This window comes from Anolis carolinensis, unplaced genomic scaffold (assembly GCF_035594765.1).
Source record: "Anolis carolinensis isolate JA03-04 unplaced genomic scaffold, rAnoCar3.1.pri scaffold_11, whole genome shotgun sequence".
NCBI lineage: Eukaryota > Metazoa > Chordata > Lepidosauria > Squamata > Dactyloidae > Anolis > Anolis carolinensis.
This window is the reverse complement of record NW_026943822.1, coordinates 515,615-535,057: the sequence shown is the minus strand read 5'-3', so window position 1 is coordinate 535,057 and position 19,443 is coordinate 515,615. Positions and strand designations below refer to the sequence as shown.

Sequence of the window (19,443 nt, the reverse complement as noted above, 5' to 3'; positions counted from 1 at the left end):
CCGCCCGTTTTGTGAGCCGCGTTGCCAAGGCGGCGGTGACGTCACTCCGGGGGCGTGGCCTCGGCCTCTGAGGCGCCATGGCGGGCGAGATAGGCCGCGTCCTGGTCCAGGTGCGTCGGGCGCCCGTCCGCCCTTCCTTCCTTCCCTTCACGGCCGTCTTCTTCTTCTCCTTCTTCTCCTTCTTCCCTCGGAGAGGAAACTTTCCCTCATGCCTTGCGGCCATGGCGGCCTTTTCTCGCCTTCTCTTCTTCCTCACCACACTCCCGTGAGCCTTTGCGGCCTTGGCCTGGACTGAAAAGCTGACCAAACCATGCCTGCCTAGATTTTTGCCCATTGGGATTTCTAGTCGACTTTCAAAAGTTATCATTTATTTATTTATTTATTTACATAAATATAAATATAAATAAATATTTATTTACATTTATATCCCACCCTTAATAATAATAATCATAAAAACTTTATTTATATTATATTTATATATACAGTAGAGTCTCACTTATCCAACGTAAACGGGCCGGCAGAACGTTGGATAAGCAAATATGTTGCATAATAAGGAGAGATTAAGGAAAAGCCTATTAAAAATCAAATTAGGTTATGATTTTACAAATTAAGCACCAAAACATCATGTTATACAACAAATTGAACAGAAAAAGTAGTTCAGTACGCAGTAATGCTAAGTAGTAATTACTGTATTTACGAATTTAGTACCAAAATATCACGATATATTGAAAACATTGACTACAAAAATATGTTGGATAATCCAGAACGTTGGATAAGTGAGTGTTGGATAAGTGAGACTCCACTGTATATGGATCTATAGATTGTATATTTTTCCGGCGTTAACACAATTTACAAGCCATAATAATAATAATAGAAATTATTATTACTAGATGTAATTTCTCCATCTACATATACAGTAGAGTCTTGCTTATCCAACGTAAATGGGCCGGCAGAACGTTGGATAAGCGAATATGTTGGATAATAAGGAGAGATTAAGGAAAAGCCTATTAAACATCAAATTGGGTTATGATTTTACAAAATAAGCACCAAAACATTATGTTATACAACAAATTTGACAGAAAAAGTAGTTCAATACACGGTAATGCTATGTAGTAATTACTGTATTTAAGAATTTAGCACCAAAATATCATGATGTATTGAAAACATTTGACTACAAAAATGCGTTGGATAATCCAGAACGTTGGATAGGCGAGTCTTGGATAAGTGAGACTCTACTGTATAAAAAATGTGATGTGTGTAATTCCCATGGAGTAAACAACAAAACCACTGGACCAAATAGCACCAAATTTGGCCACAAAACACATAGTCATCCAATCCATGTCTTTCTATCAAAAAACCCTATAAAATCAGGTCCAAATTACAGAAAACCGCCCAAAACCAAAAATTACGAACTGCACATGCGCAGTGGCATCCTGGGAAACTTGATGTTAGCCAGGTGGGCAGGGCTTCAACTATGATTATTGGGTTGCAGTGAACCATGAAAATGAACAAAACCAGGCTCCCAGTATTATGGAACTCTACAACCAGGAAAGTAAATGAAGAACAACACTCTGAAAACGGGAATACCAGACAGGAAACAACCAGAACCAGCTAACACCTCCTAACAAAGGATACCTCCAGGGAGGAAACAGCCAGGCTTTGAAACTACAAGGCTATTACATGCTAATTAAGCTGAACAATTGCAACATTCACACTTGCCTCAGGCAGACAAGAGTTCTTTCTCCCACCCTGGACATTATTTCACAGATACATAAACCACACTTACATGGCTCCTTCCTACCTACAGGGGTCCTCCGTTGCCCCCCTTGAATAGCACTGAACAGCCTTGCAGCTTCAAACACAGTCTGCTTCCCATTACATTATTTTCCATAACAACAGACTATGCCACACCAACACGTGGCTGAACATATTCCAGATGAGAAACAACCAGAGCCAACTAACACCTCCCAACAAAGGATTCCCCCTTAGAGACATCATTATTATTATTATTATTATTATTATTAGGTTCCTAGGAACCCTGGCAGCCAGCATTAAAAAACACTACAATCTGGATTGTAAGTAAAGAACAACAGTCTGAAAATAAGAGTATTTCAGACAGGAAACAACCAGAGCCAGCTAACACCTCCCAACAAAGGATTCCCCCAGGGAGGAAACAACCACACTTTGAAGCTACAAGTGCATTCACTGCTAATCAAGGTGACTAATTACAATATTCTTGCTTGCCTCCACAAACAAAAACCCACTTAGGACGATGCCACAGCAATGCGTGGCCGGATACAGCAAGTATTATAATAATAATAAATTAAAATGCACTTCACCTCAAAGACACACAAGGAAAATATTCAACAATAATAACAATAAATTCACTGAAATGTCCCACTTGCTGTACATGGATGATCTGAAGCTTTATTGAAAATCAGAAACTGAAATCCAGTCACTGACTAACACAGTCAGAATCTTCAGCACTGACATCAGTATGGAGTTCGGCCAAGACAAATGTGCCACAGTGGCATTAAAGAAAGGGAAAATTACTCACAGCAAGGGCATAGAGATGCCAAATGGACAAACCATAAAATGCAATCAGCCTGAAGCCTATAAATATCTGGGCATCCTACAGGCAGACAATATAAAGCATGGGCATGTGAAAAATGTGGTCAGAAAGAGTCAGAAAAACTTTGAAGAGCAAATTAAATGGTGGAAATACAATCAAGGCTATCAACACCTGGGCCATCCCTGTCATCAGATACACGTCTGGAATTGTGAACTGGTGGCAAGCAGAGCTGAATGATCTGGCCAGAACAACAACAACAACAACAACAACTTTATTCTTATAACCCACCATCATCTCCCAGAAGGGACTCGGGGCAGCTTACATGGGGACCAAGTCCAGCATAAAACAAGGAATACATTAAAGACCAATAACATATTTCAAACCATACATATGAAATTTGCAAGAGCAATAAGGTCAATAAAATGTGGCAATAGTCATGTGGCAATCAATTTAGCCTTCCCTGGTTAAAGATAGTAGTCTGGCTGCTATCTTAAACGTTATCAAAGGCGCAATGGGTTAAACCCTTGTGCCAGGACTGATGACTTGAAGGTTGGGTTGATGACCTGAAGGTTGCCGGTTCCAGAGCAGGGGCCCACCACCGAGAAGGCCGTCTCTCTCATCCCCACCAATGGAGGCAGGACCGAGAAGAGAGCCTCCCCGGCAGATCTTAGACCCCACACCACTTCATAGGGGGAGATGCGATCATAAAGATAGGCTGGACCCAAACCGTGTAGAGCTTTATAGATAATAACCTGCACTTTGAATTGAGCCCGGAAACTTATTGGCAGCCAGTGGATTTTCATCAATAGGGACATGGTGTGCTCCTTATAGCTAGCCCCAGTTAGTAACCTGGCTGCCGCTCTTTGTACCAATTGCAATTTCCGAGCCGTCTTCAAAGGCAGCCCCATGTAGAGTGCATTGCATTAATCCATTCTCGATGTAACTAAGGTGTGGACCACTGTGGTCTGGTCAGGTCAGGCTTTTCGAGGTACGGTCACAGCTGGCAAACAAGTTTTAAGCCTCAAGCGTCAGCACTGAGTCCAGGAGGACCCCCAGGCTGCAATGGACCTGCGTCCTCAGGGCTAATGTACCCCGCCGAGCACAGGTGGCCACCCCATACCCTGATTGGCCCTGCAACTGACCAGAAGGACCTCTGTCTTGTCAGGATTGAGCCCCAACTTATTAGCCCGCATCCAGTCCATCATGTTATGGACCAATGATGATAAATGGAAGCGCTTACGTGTGCCCGTGATCCAGAGTCACCTGTAGAACAATACCATGCCACTCAAGTTTGCAGAACAAACATTCAGAAACTTTACTGATTCCAAAAGATCAAAAACAGTAGTACAGTAGAGTCTCACTTATCCAACATTCGCTTATCCAAAGTTCTGGATTATCCAACGCAATCTGCCTTTTAGTAGTCAGTGTTTTTGTAGACAATATTTCAATACATTGTGATGTTTTGGTGCTAAATTCATAAATACAGTAATTCATAACATTGCTGTGTATTGAACTGCTTTTTCTGACAAATTTGTTGTACCATTAAAACATGATGTTTTGGTGCTTAATTTGTAAAATCATAATGTAATTTGATGTTTAATAGGCTTTTTCTTAATCCCTCATTATCCAACATATTTGCTTATCCAACGTTCTGCCGGCCCGTTTATGTTGGATGAGACTCTACTGTATTTACAATGGCCACTCATAGACAGTCCTTTTTCAGTCCACAAATCTGCTTCAGAGAAAAATACAGTCCTGGTTCTTCTCCTTCATTTCTCAGCAGCAAACAGGCCTCAAAATAGCAAGGCCTCTCTGAGTACGCTGCTTTCTTCACCAGCAATACTCAGTCAGCACTGAAAGACTTGTCCAAACTGGTTCTGCAGCAGCAGAACAGAAACAATGTCAAAATCAATCCCCAGATCTTTGCAGGCTCAGCCAATCGGCTTCATGCACTTAATTTTCCAGTTAACACAGACATCACTGTGCCTTTGCAAACCATGACACGTCACAGTTGTCTGACACTGGTCCAAAATCCGGACCAGAACGCACTTCCTCTCACCTCACAGTCATATGTTAATTCCACTAATCTCTTTAGACATGTTTATCTTCAAAACACTTCTACATCTAAATTGTATCCAACATTTGGATTCAGAGGGTTCTGTTGTGTGTCACTTAAGTAATGTTACTGTGAGGGGCCCATTATAAATAAATCAGAGGATTGTTTAGGTTTTATTTATTGACTTAACATTGACACTGTTGCCCCCCTTTTTGAATGGTTTGCAAACAAAGCGAAAACAGTGTAGCTATTTGTTAAAAACAACCGGTTCTGCAGTCAAAATGGAGACAACAAAGCCAAATCAAGTCATGGTCAAAACAATGTTTCTAAAAGTGTATATAAAAAAAAGGAAAGGCACTTCATTAAAAGCCATGAGAATGATAGTCCCGGCACAATTAAACTGCTCTCCTTTTTTGAAAAGCAAAGCAAACCCCAACATTAATATTTTTATTCAGAAATACAGAAATATTCAGAAGGCGATACAAAAAGAAAGAGTGAAATAGGGTTGCTGTGAGTTTTTTCCGGGCTGTCTGGCCATGTTCCAGAAACATTCTCTCCTGGTGTTTTGCCCACATCTATGGCAGGCATTTTCAAAGGTTGTGAGGTCTGTTGGAAACTAAACGAGTAGAGTTTATGTATCTGTGGAAGGTCCAGGGATTGTGGCTAGAGCTTCTAGTCCATAACACTGTTAGAACATGCTATGTGGTGGGATGCAAGCGACTCACGGGGCTTTAATGTTCAAGTGCGATCTCCTTACAGCAAAGGGAGATGAGATTAATAATAATAATAATAATAATACATTATTTTTATACCCCACCTCCATCTCCCCGATTAGCCCCCATCCTGTCCACTTTCCGCAAAGACTTGAAGACGTGGATGTTTCGATGAGCTTTGGAACAATAGCTCTGTCATAATTTAACCCAGTCTAAATTGTTCACTGCCCTGATGTCCAGTACTTTTCTCGCACTCCTGATTTTATTGTCCTGCAGTTTGCACATACCTGCTCCTCCCTTGTAATTTTATTAGCCCCACCTTTCAGTTTCGATATCTGCTGTTGTATTTTATGATGTTTTATTTTACTCGTAATTGTTTTAATGATATTGTTGTGTTTTAACTTTTATCTGTTTTGACCTCTGGGCTTGGTCCCCATGTGGGCCACTCCGAGTCCCTTTGGAGAGATGGAGGCGGGTTATAAAAATAAAGTAGTAGTAGTAGTAGTTGTTGTTGTAAGTATGGGTTCCTTTATCTTGGTGACAGTATGCAAAGTGGAACACATTGATGGCTGCTCTCTTTCCCTGCAAGATGCCAGTGCTGCACATCCAAAGCAGCATGAGTCTGTGTTGTTTGGTTCAAGCTCTTAATTGTAATTTTAATTTGATGCAGAATAGAAATAGAAATATGTATTTTTGACTATGGATTTACTATACAGTGTTCCCCAATGTCCTTTGGGGGCTTTATGTTAAAAAAGCTGGTAGTGCTCTATGTGTGTTTATGCAAAATAAAGTTTAATTTGGTTTTATCTGAATTTATACCACTACAGCTGTGGAGTGGAATCCTATGTAGATTTCTCAGAAATAAACCCCATTGTGTCCAAATAGAGTGCACCAACACTGTACACTTAAGATAGTTTGGCACCACTTCAACTGCCATCACTCAATACTATGGAATGCTGGGAGTTGTAGTTTGGCAGAGAAAGTTAAAGACTGTAAAAAAAAATTCAATGTAATGGTTAAATGTAGTGAAATGTTTAATTAATTGTTTAAATGTAAGTGTGTGTTTGCTTCGGTAAGCAATCTAGTACAGAAGTAGTTAATCGCATAGAGCAATGATTTACTGCCTAGAGGGAAAAGGAATGAGACTTCCGCTTTTGCCTATGTAGAAGGAAACAAGTCACCAAGATTGGAATTCGGGAGTTATTCTTTACTGATGAGAGTTCTTGTAGTCGCCATTAATTTTGCTGTCGGATAAACATGTGTGCAAGCAGCTCCGGCTGCTATCTATGTACAAAACAGCGATGCAGTTTTATTTCTTTGTGCTACTAGGCATATGCTGAGTTGCCAAACGGAGGGGAGAATTGAGACGGATGGCTGTCAGTGTCTCAATTTATCCACCTCACACCCATCATCCACATTTGACAAAAAATTCATAGCCATGCAATCCATCAGTCTTCTCTTTCCCTTTCTCTTTTCTACAGCTTTGTAGAGGTCTCTAAGGGGTGCTTCTGTTTAAGTAATCTGTTTAACATTGCGTTTAAGGAAATCACATCGGTTTGATGAGATATATGTTGGCAAAAGCTTCCATTACTTTTCTAGGTGCAAGAAGACCTGCAACAACTGAAGACGAAGCTGCGAGAGGTCGGCCACGACTGGGACGGAGCTCAGACATTTGAAACCGCAATCGAAAGGACCGAGAGTGGACTGAGGGTGAGTGGATAGTGAAAAGCAGAAAGTGGCCTGCAAGGAAGTGTGGGATAATGTTTTTTCCTCATTAATTGGAAGAGCCAAAGCTTATGCATATATTTCCTTTCCATTGAGTGAACAGATTGATGTGTCCTGTCCTGTCATCCAAAGCCATATCCGTGTTTTTGGGTGATCCATAAGTTGGCTTCTTAGTATAATCTTCGAATCATGTAGACCTTGTGTCTTTCTTTCCAGCATCAAAGCTCAGCATGTTGAGTAGATCCCTAGATAACAACAATGTATAAATAAATAGCACTGCTAACACTTTAATAACCTGCTTTTTTCCTTTTCCCCATCCTTGAACAGAAACAAGCTGAGAAGTATTTAAGTGCCGTAAACAGATCTGTTCTAACTATTTCCAGAACGGATGGTGAGCTACTGAGCCCAAGACACAGTTCCAGACGGTAAGAGCACTTAATTTGTTGCACGAGGTGGATGAGGATTACTATAAAATTGGACATAGTGTTTCTGTATACAGATTGAGCATCTGTTGTCTGGAATCCCAAAATCCTAAATTGCCAACTGAGACTGTGACATCTTTGCTTTCTGGTGGTTCGGTGAATACTCTACAGACTTTGTTTCACGCACAAAAGTATTTTAAAATGTTGCGTATAACATTACATTCAGGCTGTGTGTATAAGGTGCCTATGGAATACCAGCGACTTTTGTGTTTAGACGTGGATCCCATTGTATTAGTGTATGTATCTAGGGGTATTTCAACATCTGGGGAAAAAATCCCATATCTAAACCATTCTTGGTCTCAAGCATTTCGGATAAGGGATACTTAGTCCTGTTCCATGTGGCCTTCTAGATATTGTTAGATTGCACTTTCCAGCAGCCCTAACCAACGCTATTGCAGTGCAGTAAAATCAGAAATGGCACAAGATTAACACTTGTATTAACACTTGATTAACACGGTCTTGTATTTCTGCTGAATTCTAGTATATCCACCGAATTAGCAAACTCTTCCTCTTCTTCCAACACTCTTTCTAAGTAAAGATAAAGGTTTTCCCCTGACATTAAGTCTAGTTGGGTCCAGCTCTGGGGGGGGGGGCTCATCTCCATTTCTAAGCCAAAGAACCGGCATTGTCCATAGACACCTCTTAGATCATGTGGCCACTGGCATGACTGCATGGAGTATCATTACCTTCCCGCTGGAGCAGTACCTATTGATCTACTCACATTTGCATGTTTTCAAACTGCTAGGTTGACAGAAGCTGGGGCTAACAGTGGGAGCTCACCCCACTCCCCGGATTCAAATCGCCAACCTTTCAGTCAGCAAGTTCAGCAGCTCAGCAGTTTAACCCACTGTGCCACCGGGGGCTCCACTCTTTGTACCCCCCTCCCCAAAAGTGAAACTGGATGGCTGTAAAAGCCTATGGGAGCAGGTTTGGAACTTCCGGATGCTAGGGACGGACAGAGCAAGAGAATCTCAATTATCTGTTGTTCAAGAGTAAAGTGCATCATTGAAAGCTAGACTGTTGGTGTGTATCGCGAGGGCAAACAAAGCCAACATTGCTTTGCCAGAAGACATTCCTTTTGCATCATTACAGCAAGGGTGCGGTGGCAAGATGTCCTTTCTGTTCCTCAGGTTTTTGCGCCCACTTTATAGAGCTCTAGTTGCCAGTCGTACCTTTTGTGGTGGTTTTGTGCACTTTGTGGCAGAAAAGTAAGGTTAAAACAAAACGGAGCCTGGCAGCTTTTGGCTATGATATATATTCTCTCTCTTTGCATTCTCAGGGGCATTCCTTTGGAGACATCTCAGGCACACATCATATTAACAGCGAGGCCGGCCAATGCAGTTGCCATCACCCGGCGTGGCCGGCTACCCCTGCACATGTCTACGGGATCAAAGGTTTGCAGGAACTTTTTTGCCTTGTCATCCTTCCAATGTTTTTGCAACCCTTTTTTACAAGTTCTCTCCAAAAGACATGACTGCACATTGAAGGCCCTTGTCTCATCAGTGGCGCAAGTGCAGCCTCAACTGAGAGCATGGCCTCAGGATCTGAGGAATGTCAGGAACTGTGGGAGTTAAAGTCCAAAACACCTGGAGGGCTGAAGTTTGCCCAGGCCTGGACTAACAACATCTCTGTAAGATCCGTGAAATGCAATTTGTTTCATAAAGATCAAGTAGCCAGAAACAAAAAATAACTTTCTGGCCTTGCATTTCACATTTTAGTGCAAATATTAAGACACAAATAGTGTTCAATTCAGCAAGTATTGCAGAATGTCATGCCACAGTCCCCTGCAAAAAGGGTCATGACATGCAGCTGTTAATAAAATACTGTAGTATATAAAAAGCCACATAAAATATTTTGTGGTTTATTTTGATGATTTTAAAGTGATTTCACTGTGGAATTTAGCTCGACTGGGACACAGATCCAGAGAGTCTTCGTATTTGGAAGTCTTCTTTCTAGGCAATGGCTTTATCATTTTATCTTTGTATGTGATTTTTTATGACTGGTTTTATTGTTGTTTGATGTTTTATTGTTGATTGATCTGTTTTATTGTTTTGTTTTTATATTGTTTTGTCCGGGCTTGGCCCCATGTAAGCCGCTCCGAGTCCCTTCGGGGAGAAGGGGCGGTATATAAGAATAAAGTTGTTGTTGTTGTTGTTGTTGTTATTATTATTATTTTATGACACAGCAAACAAGATAAATATGCTGGATTTCGTTTCACAAAATCACAAGTCGAACACTTCCCAAGTGTCTAGGACTGTGTGATGTATTTTCGGATGATGCGTGCAGATCCCAGTCAGGTGGCCTTTTGCAGTTGGCAGATGGTGATTTTGTCAATGTCTATTGTTTCCAAATGCCGGCTGAGATCTTTTGGCACAGCACCCAGTGTGCCCATCACCACCGGGACCACCTGCACTGGTTTCTGCCAGAGTCTTTGAAGTTCAATCTTGAGGTCTTGATAGCGGCTGAGTTTTCCCTGTTTTTCGTCAATGCGACTGTCACCTGGGATGGCAACATCAATGATCCAAACCTTTTTCTTTTCCACAACTGTGATGTCTGGTGTGTTGTGTTCCAGAACTTTGTCAGTCTGGATTCGGAAGTCCCACAGTATCTTTGCGTGCTCATTTTCCAATACTTTTGCAAGTTTGTGATCCCACCAGTTCTTTGCTGCTGGGAGGTGGTACTTGAGGCATAAGTTCCAATGAATCATTTGGGCCACATAGTTGTGCCTCTGTTTGTAGTCTGTCTGTGCGATTTTCTTACAGCAGCTGAGGATATGATCCATGGTTTCGTCAGTTTCCTTGCACAGTCTGCATTTTGGGTCATCAGCTGATTTTTCGATCTTGGCCTGAATTGCCTTTGTCCTGATGTCTTGCTCCTGGGCTGCGAGGATCAGGCCTTCTGTCTCCTTCTTCAGGGTCCCATTCATGAGCCAGAGCCAGGTCTTCTCCTTATCAGCTTTTCCTTCAATTTTGTCAAGGAACTTTCCATGCAATGTTTTGCTGTGCCAGCTGTCAGCTCTAGTTTGTAGTGTGGTTTTCTTGTACTGGTTTTATTGTCTGCTGTGCTTTGAGGAGTTTCTGATTTATTATTATTATTATTATTATTATTATTATTATTATTATTATTATTATTTGTCTTCAGGTAGGAATGCCTCCCAGTATTTTATCAGCTGCTGTTGTGTTTGCACTAATGATTCCAAATACTTGATTATAACAGTTTTAAAGTCTCTCACACAGTCCTTCTCAAATCTCCCTACTTCTTTATGTATTGTTTTGGAGATCTGTTCAAAATCCTTCTTCAAAATGCTGCCAAATTTCTTGTTAAAAGTCTTGAGGACAGCAAGGATGGTCCGTTCTAGCCTCTCCAAGAAAGAACTTCTGCAACCACTGAGAAAAAAATCTACACACAACGGCACACCTTTCCTTCCCATTTCTCAATGACGTGGAATCACAGAGAGAAGAAGATTCGCAGGGGAAGGAGAGGATCAGGATCAGGTTGGAGCCAGCACTGTTTTCAATGTTCCCGAATGCCCACGGAATCGCTTTGCGCCTTCCCTGCTCCCTTTCCTCTCCGCTTCACTATGCATGGCTGAGCTTCATTTAGAGCAGGGCCGGCAGTGTTTCCTGCCCCGATGGGTCACTTTGAGCGGCTGGAGCCCCACTGACCCTTCATGCGGCCTGCATCTGCCGACAAACGAGAGAGAGCGCTGTCATAATTTCCATTCAAAAAATGGAACGGGGTGCTGTTTTGCCAGCTGTTCGCTGTGGCAAAGTGGTTTTTATTATTATTAAATAGATGTGACATGAATGAATGTCTATTACAGGGGTCCCCAAACTAAGGCCCGGGGGCCACATGCAGCCCATCGAAGCCATTTATCTGGCCCCTCCTCCGTTGAGGAAGGTGCATGCAAGGCGGCACCTTTCCCACCTCCTCCCTCACCCGGTGCGCACTTTCCAAAGCTTTGCTTGTTTATAATGGTATTTCAATTATTATTTAATAAATAAATAATTATTAAGGGGTGCTTTGGTAGTGCTTTTGGGCTGTATGGCCATGTTCCAGAAGCATTCTCTCCTGATATTTTGCCCACATCTATGGCAGGCATCCTGAGAGGTTGTGAGGTCTGTTGGAAACCAGGCAAGTGGGGCTTATATATCTGTGGAATAATGTCCAGGGAGGGAGAAAGAACTCTTGTCTGCTTGAGGCAAGTGTGGATGTTGCAACTGGCCAGCTTGATTAGCATTGAATGGCCTTTCAGCTTCAAAGCCTGCCTGTTTCCTGCCTGGGGGAATCCTTTGTCGGGAGGTGTTAGCTGGCCCTGATTGGACTGGACTTAACGTCAGGGGAAACATTTATCTTTACTTTACCAATAATAATAGAGAAAAATAATAAATGTACCATATATTCTTGAGTATAAGCTGACCCAAATATAAGCCAATCAGGACCCTCACCCGAGTATAAGCCGAGGGGGGCTTTTTCAGTCTTAAAAAAGGGCTGAAAAACTAGGCTTATACTCGAGTATATACAGTATATAAACCTGCATAAAGGCACATTGGTAGCCTTGCTTTTTGCCATAAATAATGCTTCCAAACAGCCTGTCACAATGTCAGTGGTGTTCATTGGGTCCTTTTAATTGTCTTCTCCCTAGCATTCACATATATACTGGTAGTTATTTTTCTTCTTTCAGCACAAGCTTTCAATGGCGTTGAGGGTTTTGTGTGACCCGCGAAATCCCTGCAACCGGAGCGTCCTGAACGAGAACTATGGGGTCTCTTTGCCATGGATTAATCGGAGGAAGACGTCTCCAGTGAGTATCTAACGATGCCCTTTGGCAGCTTATTACAATATACTCAGCTTGCCCTGGTTCTTCCTCCGAAGAATCATTCCCAGTAGAAGAGTGTGCAAAAATGTTTCCTTCGTGCTGTCGTTTTGTTTCGACCGTTCATTTACACAAAACGAATGGCGAAATTTTTGTAAGAAACGAGGAAACAACATGAAAATGACAGCTGCAGGTATCGTGCTTGCTTTTGTTTTCTTTTCATACTGACAGAGGGATGCTGCTGTGTTTTCCCACTACAGCCGATGTGTATGTACCAATGGGTGTTAATAATAATAATAATAATAATATAAATAACAATAGTTAGTCTGGCACCCTAAGCCGAGTCTGAAAGAGGAGTGCCTCCCATTTCCATCCGATGTGGATGGATGAGTCTTGATGGCAATATTTACATTAAGATGGATCTTAATAATAAGAGTAATATTAATAGCAATAATACTCTGAGGAAGACCCAAATGTTTTAAAAGTTGGTGGGCTAAAAGGGGTCGAAATGTCCTCCATGTGTGGCGATTCCATTGCAGCCAGTGGTCCCAAAAATTTTGTTTTTTCGTAAGCCAGACGAAAATTCGTGTCGTTTAGGCGGCCCATTTTCGTTAGTGGGACGCGAATACAAAAATGAGACAACACGAATGAAACTATACAAAACGAACAGCAACTCTATATGAATGCACAGCTCTAATTCCCAATAGTCATCGTGGGAGGCAATAGTTCCAGCCTAGAAGGTTTGCTCTTCTGGAAGAAGGGGAAAAAGAAAAAGAGAGAGATTTGGGATCCCCAAAGGTTAGTTCAGATGTGCTTGTTGACAAAATAAATAATTTGATAATACCTGATAAATAACTTTAGTGGCCAGAGGTTATGGATATCTGTAAATTGTGCTTGCTGCAAACTTTTAAAATTGTTTAAAATTGTTTAATTTGATATGTTTTATATTAGGATGATGTTTTAATCTGATTTTATACTACAGTCGGATGTATTTGTATGAATTGTATATGTTGTACGTTGCTTTGAATCCCACCCACAGGAGAAAAGCGGGATAGAAATAAATAAATAAATAATCAGTTGTATAGAGATGGGTAAAGAGGGATAAGAATCATGCAGCCTCCCAACATTGCATTGCAACTCCCATCAGTCTTATTATTTATTTATTTATTTTATTTATTTCCATCATTTCTATCCCACCCTTCTCACCCGAAGGGACTCAGGGCGGCTTACAAAACTGGCAGAATTCAATGCCAATACACAACAATACAAAAGAGTATAACATAAGCAATTAAATACAGATTTAAAATAATACAAGATACTTGAGCCATTCATCCACAAAATCTTGTACAGACCGAGTCAAAGCCAACGAAACTTATTCTTTGAACGCTTGCTCGCATAGCCAGGGCTTCACTTTCTTCACAGTCTTAGCCATGTAAATAAAGTTGGGGAATGCCAGTGTAAACAGATCCTAATGAAAACCTTTGCATATTAAAAACTGAAGGCAAATCCTGCCTTTTGCACGATCCTGGCGTTGGGCAACCTCTAAGTCGCAACTGACTGGTGAAAAAAATGCCCTTTGGGTCATTTCGATGTCGCACAATTACATTGGTGTCGTTGCTTGTGAAAAAACACGCCGTTGTGTTAATTACAGGCCCCGGGATTGTACAAATTAACACTGTTAATTAAAAATGCATGTAAATTGTGTTAATTGCAAGCCGTTTGGATGTATGGATTTGCAGGGTTTGCGCGCAGGCAGAAAAACCCGATGTTAATTACATGTGGCTAAAATATGCAGATTAGCCGCGTTAATTAAAATGGCATGCAGATTATGTTAACCGTGTGTGTATGTGTGTGTCTTAAGAGATGCAAATGAGAGTCGGCCCTCGAACAAGACCCTTGCCCCTCCCTCCCTCTGCCAGTGATTTCTGACGTGGCCTCCTGAGCCGCCCGCAAAGCGCCCATCGCAACTGCCATAGAGATGATAATTCCCAATAATTGCCGTGACCCGGGAGAGCTTTTCCTCCTTTCCTCATTTTCCTACAGTCGCTGTCCAGCCGTAGACTTATGCCGGCACTTTAGTCCTGATCTCCAAATAAATAAACAATGGAAACTTAGAGCCTCTTCATTTATTCATGAGGGAAAATTTAATGTGGTGGCGATCTCGAGGTTTTTATGAGTTTGCTTTCTTTTCTGCCCATTTAACTTAGTTGCTCCAATTACTCCTTTTCCCTCCCTTTCCTGCTTTTCTTTGCGTATATGGCGTACGCATAGATTTGAATTAATCTATGCAAAATGTATATACAGTAGAGTCTCTCTTACCCAACCTTCGCTTATCCAATGTCACACAAGTAGGAAAACACCTTTTTGCGCACAGACTCACAAACGTCATCAGGCGCACTTTAAACTAGATTCACTGGGGGAGGAGAACAACAGCCTTGCGAACAGTATTTTACCCACGACCACGGGGAACCACCAAAAGGCTAAACGGAGGGCTGCACAAACACAGCAAGGACCAGGTACCAAGAGTACAATAATCCCAAATAAACAGCTCGAGGGGAGGGTCACAAGGGCTTACATGTCTTTACGCTAATGCACAGAGCATGGGAAATAAGAAAGACGAACTCCAACTTTTAGCACAGCACCACACGTACGATGACATAGGCATCACTGAAACCTGGTGGGATGACTCCCATCACTGGGATGTAGCCATTGAGGGCTATAACCTCTTTCACAGAAATAGAACAAAGGGGAGAGGAGGGGGAAGTAGCTTTATATGTCAAAAACAGTTACGTTGCAGAAGAAATGCAAGACTGTAATCCAGGAAACCAGCTTGAAAGCATAAGAATCAAGGGAAGCGGGACTCAAAAAGATCTCATCATAGGTATCTACTACAGACCTCCGAGCCAGGATGAAGGACTTGATGAGGCCTTTTGTCAACAGCTGACCAAACAGGCACAAAGAAGAGATATAATAGTCATGGGCGATTTCAACTATCCTGATATCTGCTAGAAAACAAACTTGGCCAAGAGTACAAAGTCCAACAAATTCCTCACTTGCCTTGTGGACAATTTTATGGTCCAGAAGGTAGAAGAGGCAACAAGGGGATTGGGTACTCGTGATCTACTCTTGAAAAACATGATGTTTTGGTGCTTAATTTGTAAAATCATAACGTAATTTGATGTTTAATAGGCTTTTCCTTAATCCCTCCTCATTATCCAACATTTTTGCTTGTCCAACGTTCTGTCGTCCCGCTTATGTTGGATAAGCGAGACTCCACTGTATTTGAACAGGCAGCAATACTGCATTCTTTCAGAAGGACACACTTTTTTTCTATATAATCATCTCCAATAACCTGGTGTATCTTAGAATCACAGGCGTGTCTTATATATTTTGTTGGAAATTCGGAAATCGGGGTGCGTTTTGTAATCCGTGGCGCATTATAATGGAGGGAATACCATATTTCATATCATCTGAGCAGCAGAGTGGACAGGTGAAGTATAAGACTTGGGGGAAAAACAATATGCATTTAAAACTCTACGGTTATGAAGAAGAAACCTAAATCAGGAGCCGAATGAGACTTAAACAAATTGACGTTCCACTGTAGTAACTTGCAGTACGTTTACTGCATCCCGAAAAGCGCAACGAGAGACACCGGTGAATTAATAACATCTCCCTCTCACCCCAAAATAAAGGAAGGAGGAATAATTGCTGCGATGGAGGAATGCGAACAGATGACTGCCTTCCGCCTCTTCTCAACCTAGAAATGGGGATGCGAAGGTCACCTTAATCCTGGATGACAAACACCGAGCTCTTTTTTTGTGTGTTTGTAAACAAATTAATCTTTGGAAAGGTCACCATTTGTTTTGCATTTGTTATGCCGTCCCTGTCATCTGGAAGCTGAGACGGACTGTCATTTTCGAGGAGGCGGAGGGCGGTGGAAGCCTCTCCCCGCCCGTCTCGGCATGCGCCGACGGAGCCCGGCGCCTGATTGAGATGCCATGGGCCGCTGGCTTACAGCTGTCGGCCGAACGGAAGCGAGCCCGGCCCAGAATCCCAATCAGCCCGGCTGGCCCCCTGCCCAGCAGCGCAATGTGCCGCAGTCAGAGCCAGCCATTGTCTCGCCCGCTTCCTTCTGTGCTGATTCTGTTCCGATTTGGGGGGGGGGGGGCACATGTGGCATCGATCGGAGTTGTGCATCTATTCCTTCCGCACAAGACAGGTAGACGGAGTCGAGGTGGGAGAGGGGGACTAATGATAACTCTACAGTATGGAATCCTGGGAGTTAGCATCAGATAGTCTACTAGCTGCGCCCGGCCACGCGTTGCTGTGGTGAAGTATGGTGGTATGGGAAATAAAGTATTAAGGAATTGGTGGTACAGTAGAATCTCACTTATCCAACATAAACGGGCCGGCAGAATGTTGGATAAGCGAATATGTTGGATAATATGGAGAGATGAAGGAGAAGCCTATTAAACATTAGGTTATGATTTTACAAATTAAGCACCAAAACATCATGTTATTCAACAAATTTGACAGAAAAAGTAGTTCAGTATGCAGTAATGCTACGTAGTAATGACTGTATTTATGAATTTAGCACCAAAATATCACGATATATTGAAAACATTGACTACAAAAATGCATTGGATAATCCAGAATGTTGGATAAGCGAATGTTGGATAAGTGAGACTCTACCTGTAGTTAAAGTAAATGGTAAAGTTTTTCCCCGGACATTAAGTCCAGTCGTGTCTAACTGGGGGTTGATGCTCATCTCCATTTCTAAGCCGAAGAGCCAGCGTTGTCCGTAGACACCTCCAAGGCCATGTGGCCACTGGCATGACTGCATGGAACGCCATTACCTTACCGCCGGAGCAGTACCTATTGATCTACTCCCATTGGCATGTTTTCGAACTGCTAGGTTGGCAGAAGCTGGAGCTAACAGCGGGCACTCACTCTGCTTCCTGGATTTGAACCTGGGACCTTTCAGTCTGCAAGTTCAGCAGCTCAGCGCTTTAATGCACTGAGCCATTGGAGGCTCCGTATATGAGTCTACACTACTACATAATCTAGTTCAATTTTATATGGCAGTGTAGAAGGATTTTATATGGCAGTGTAGAAGGAGCAAGAGTGAACTACTAATGGCTAGATGTTCAAGAGGAGCAGACAGAAATGGCAAGTATTCTTGGTTACAACTTTAGTTGTCATCTACAGAAGCCCTCCATATCCACGGATTCTGCATCTACGGATCCAACCATCTACAACTTTAAAATGTTTGAAAAAGCCAAGCTTGATTTTGCCACTTTTGGATGTCCTGGAACCAAACCCCAGCAGATACAGAGGGGCCAATGTATGTTTAGATGCCGTTTCCCTTCCTTTATGTCCAGTGCATCCAATCCAAATATCTGCCATTAAAAGGATTTCCATAGGTAGTAACAACATAAAATATTTTTTCCTCTTCTTGGACCCTACTGGATACTTGAACTCTGGGTTCCATCGCGGGTGAGAAGCATTTGTTGTTTCTGCACGGTCCATATATTATCTGTGTGTCCATAGTGTTACAGAATTGTTTACATGGGCCACTGATGATGCGAAATCATTACCCGACTCATTTATCAGTGTCGCTAAAGAGCAGCAACTGAAACAGCTATAAATCTAGAGCCAAATGTTCGGCTTGTGCCCGCCATGGAAATGGGTCCAAGGCGAAGACAAAGCCCCGGAAGGAGAACCCAGGCCACAAACTCAGACCCTCATTCATGTTTCTGGAATATTGGTGGATGCCTCTTTTAAAGTTCTGTTTTACCTCAACACTGTTTTGTTTATAACAAAAGAAAAAGAAAGCAACAAACAAAACAGATTTTTTTAAAAGAAGTGCTTGGCTTAAATTGAAGTGCAGAAAAAAATAATCGCATTGAGCAGGACGTTTTTATCCACGAGAGGAATGCGCTTCAGAAAGACTAATAGAATGGTTTTGTCTCATGCCTCAAGTTAATTATACACCAAATTGCTTGAGATAAGGAGAAAAATACTTTGGCAGCACGTTCCGGGCGTATTATGCAGAGTAAATGTTTGCCGGCAGCCTAAATTAAGATCTCTGTTTCTAACCTTTGAAAATTGTGTTCTGATGTAATGTTTCTCTCTACCCAGAATGTTTTCGTGAAATTAAGACATGTCACATTCGTTGTGTGGGAAGGAGTCATTCACTTGGGTTGTTGTTGTTTTGTTTTTTCCTCCCAGAAGAATCTTGTGAGCTTGGCAATGTATATTTTATCCTCTGGTTCCCACCAAACTTGGCTGGTGCAGCTGTACAGTGGAATTAATACAGTTTAGCCACCCAGGCTCAAGCTGGGGATTATGGATATTGTTGTTTGGCAAGTACTATTTGGCATAGGAGACTAAAGATCTTTAAAAACTCCATTGAGTCCATAGCGTTAAGCCATAGCAGTTAGGGTCTCTGTTGTGACTCAGCTAGAGCCTCAGAGTGACTCTGATGGGGATTATGGGATTCAGGTTCAGAGTGTTCCTGCTGTGGCAGATGAGGAGCAGGGAGGCTTTCCCACGGCAGGGAATGGTGTTGATGATACTGAAGCTAGCCAGGTGCAAAGGGAGGACAGCTCCCAGTCTGATAGTATGCAGATAGACACTAACGCTAACGAGCTGTCTGGCCTTGACGAAACAGAATCTTTGGATCGAGCTGGCCGTTTGGAATTCAGGATTCACAGGAGTGCTAGAATAGCAAACAAGAGGAAGGTCAGAGGCCAAAGAAATGCGTTCAGGCAAAGGGTATTAAAAGAGTCTGCTGAGAGAGAAATCTTTGTCAAAGCAACTTCTCGTTTGAGTCAAGAAGCCAGCTCTTGCTTTCCTAGATTATCTTGCAGCCTTGGTGTATCCATGTTCATGGGACTTTGTCATGCATTAATGGAACCTTGTTTTATGCCTAATGTTTTCTTGGATTATTCTTTATAGCTTGTTTTGCAACAATCTTTTGGAACTTTACTTTTGCTTTTTAAGATCTATTATTTTCCTATTTCCTAATAAACTACAAAAGACTTCAATCGGTGTACAGCCTGGTGTATTTAGCAAGG

At 42.1% G+C, this 19,443-nt stretch overlaps 1 protein-coding gene across 6 annotated transcripts in view; it reads left to right on the top strand.

Annotated features, from left to right (window-relative positions):
- The first annotated feature begins 32 nt into the window (after positions 1–32).
- Positions 33–19,443, top strand: part of iqch (IQ motif containing H) — a 95,739-nt gene continuing 76,328 nt past the window's right edge. For 4 of the 6 annotated variants that reach the window (XM_008120425.3, XM_062963088.1, XM_016997317.2 and 1 more), the window contains exons 1-5: positions 33–110; positions 6,941–7,051; positions 7,394–7,491; positions 8,828–8,942; positions 12,233–12,352. In XM_008120425.3, coding sequence (XP_008118632.2) covers positions 78–110; positions 6,941–7,051; positions 7,394–7,491; positions 8,828–8,942; positions 12,233–12,352 — 477 coding nt within the window. In that variant the 5' untranslated portion in view covers positions 33–77. Of the gene's footprint in view, positions 111–6,940; positions 7,052–7,393; positions 7,492–8,827; positions 8,943–10,617; positions 11,043–12,232; positions 12,353–19,443 lie in introns of those variants that run through there. The other 2 variants (XM_062963089.1, XM_016997319.2) reach the window with 2 other exon arrangements.